Genomic DNA, 2,845 nt, shown 5'->3' with positions numbered 1-2,845 from the left:
GAAAGGAAAGGAAAGGAAAGGAAAGGAAAGGAAAGGAAAGGAAAGGAAAGGAAAGGAAAGGAAAGGAAAGGAAAGGAAAAAGGAAAGGAGGCAGAGCAAGCCCAGCCCAAGTATTGTGAGCTCCCCACTCCCACCCAAAAAAAAAAATCCTCCAAAAGCACCATTGAGTTTACTTGTGTTCGCATCTACTGCTGCCCTTAAGTGCAGCTTGTATACCCAATAAGACTCCATTGCGGAAAACGAATTTCCCTCTGTGAGCAGTTATCAGCTGGAGGGAGCTTGTGGGTTAGGGATGAGGGCAGTGTCCACTTCCTCTGATCTGGGACCTTGTCTGACTTTGGCCTGTGCAGGCAGCCGCCATCCTGTGAGCTCTCAGTGCTTCAGTCCTGCTGTCTAGAAGGCCTTGTTTCCATGCCGTCTTCCATCCCCTCTGCCCCATACGATCTTTTCATCTCCTCTTCCAAAGAGTTCCCTGAGCAGAGGGGAGAGGTTTGACGGAGACGTTCCTGTTTAGGACTGAGTATTCTGAAGAGCCTCACTCTCTGCACTTTGTCCAGTTGTGGGTCACTGTATTTGTTCCCATCTACCGCAGGAGGAAGCTTCTCTGACGATGGCTGAGCAAGGCACTGCGTATAGCAGCATGTCATTAGGAGTCATTTTATTCCTGTATTCCTTTAGCAGAACAATAGTGTTTGGTTTTCCTATAGGTTCGTGATCACCTGGACAGTGTCAGGGATGGCCCCATCTCATGGAATGGGCCTTTATTCAGTCACATAATGGCTGGTTACTCCCACCGTGTGTGTGCTGCTCTTGTACCAGTGTGTCACGGGCAGGCACCAATGTAGATCAGAGGGCTTACAACTTGGTTGGTGGTTACCGTTCTCCTCTGGTAGCATGCAGAGTACGTTCCAGTATTGTGAACAACAACAGCTCCACCTCTCTGGATTCAGTGAGTTATTTAGCTGTTCAGATTTCATATTTTAAATTGCTGATGACGTGTAAAATCCCTTCAGCTTTCTAGAAGGTTGTGCCACAGAATTTGGAGTAGTCTTGAAGAGCTTGGTGCCCAGGGCAGGGCTGCATCTTGTACACTGTGAATCTTTTAAGTCTAGTCCCTCTGCACATCTCAGGGATGTGGAGCCATGGTGCTTGGGAGACACTCCAGGTTGTTCTGTGCAGGAGACCTGAGCATCACCACAGTGCTGAGAACCAGGCAGACACTCATCTCTGTGCACTGTGCCCACCCCTAGGTGAAGAGGAACAGCACACCCCCCCTCTCCTTATTTGGACAACTCCTGTGGCGAGAGTTCTTCTACACAGCGGCCACCAACAACCCCAGGTTTGACCGAATGGAGGGGAACCCCATCTGCATCCAGATCCCCTGGGACCGCAACCCCGAAGCCCTGGCCAAGTGGGCCGAGGGCAAGACAGGCTTCCCTTGGATTGACGCCATCATGACCCAACTGAGGCAGGAGGGCTGGATCCACCATCTGGCCCGGCACGCTGTGGCCTGCTTCCTCACCCGCGGGGACCTCTGGGTCAGCTGGGAGAGCGGGGTCCGGGTGAGTGCAAGCTAGCCTGTACCCTGTGACCAGGCCTAGCCAAGGGCAGCTCCTTAAGGTTGGGGCTGGGGTGGGATCCTTGGGTCCAGGAGGTCCTTTCTGCATTCCTGGGCCCTCTACAGCAGGGCTCTGGCTCCCTGAGGGTATAACAGTATTACAGATGTGGAAAGAGCCAGAGCATCAGGTCTCCAAGGAGGCTGGTTTTCCCCCATCTAGGTATTTGACGAGCTGCTCCTGGATGCAGATTTCAGTGTGAATGCAGGCAGCTGGATGTGGCTGTCCTGCAGTGCTTTCTTCCAACAATTCTTCCACTGCTACTGCCCTGTGGGCTTTGGCCGACGTACAGACCCCAGTGGGGACTATATCCGGTAAGGATGCACACCAGACTCTGGCTCTGGACCACTGTGGCCTCCTCCTGGATTGGGGTACCCTAGGCCCTTTAAAGAAGAGTCACAGTGTGCTGATACATTACCTGGTGTGTGTTTCAGGCGATACCTGCCCAAATTGAAAGGCTTCCCCTCTCGATACATCTATGAGCCCTGGAATGCCCCCGAGTCAGTTCAGAAGGCCGCCAAGTGCATCATTGGAGTGGACTATCCACGGCCCATCGTCAATCATGCAGAGACTAGTCGGCTCAACATTGAGCGAATGAAGCAGATCTACCAACAGCTGTCGAGATACCGGGGACTCTGTAAGGATCCTCTACCCGCACTGGCATCTCACTCACAGGGGAGGACTTAACCTGAAAGCTCTTTCAGGTGTTGGCTGCCCCCAGGCTGTAAAAGATGCTTCAGGCTGGACCAGATTGGGCTGCCACAGCGGCTATGGTCCTGGTCCTGCCCTTCTGGCTTCTTTGTTTCTCACAATCTGCAGCCCTCTTAATCTTGTGTGCATTCAATCCCCCAGGTCTGTTGGCATCTGTCCCTTCCTGTGTGGAAGACCTCAGTCACCCTGTGGCAGAGCCTGGTTCGAGCCAAGCTGGGAGCATCAGCAACACAGGTGACCAGTCAGTTACACTGGCCTCTGGCCTCCCTGGCCTTCTGTGGCCTGGGTCACCACCACATTAGTCATTTAGGGCTGAGGCCAAAATGAGCATGTGGCTGATGAAGCTTGTATCCCACCTAGTGCACACTATAAGACCGTCACATAAGAACATGCTTATATCCAGCCGGGCAGTGGTGGCGCACGCCTTTAATCCTAGCACTCGGGAGGCAGAGGCAGGCGGATTTCTGAGTTCGAGGCCAGCCTGGTCTACAAAGTGAGTTCCAGGACAGCCAGGGCTA

At 53.1% G+C, this 2,845-nt stretch overlaps 1 protein-coding gene across 2 annotated transcripts in view; it reads left to right on the top strand.

Annotated features, from left to right (window-relative positions):
* The window catches only part of Cry2 (cryptochrome circadian regulator 2), a 29,398-nt gene that overhangs the window by 17,918 nt on the left and 8,635 nt on the right, over positions 1-2,845 (top strand). For both annotated transcript variants that reach the window (XM_021192382.1, XM_029536542.1), the window contains exons 7-10: positions 1,251-1,562; positions 1,779-1,930; positions 2,051-2,253; positions 2,469-2,561. In XM_021192382.1, coding sequence (XP_021048041.1) covers positions 1,251-1,562; positions 1,779-1,930; positions 2,051-2,253; positions 2,469-2,561 — 760 coding nt within the window. The remainder of the gene's footprint in view (positions 1-1,250; positions 1,563-1,778; positions 1,931-2,050; positions 2,254-2,468; positions 2,562-2,845) is intronic.

Source organism: Mus pahari, chromosome 3, assembly GCF_900095145.1.
Source record: "Mus pahari chromosome 3, PAHARI_EIJ_v1.1, whole genome shotgun sequence".
Lineage (NCBI taxonomy): Eukaryota > Metazoa > Chordata > Mammalia > Rodentia > Muridae > Mus > Mus pahari.
This window is presented reverse-complemented; position numbering and strand designations above follow the sequence as displayed.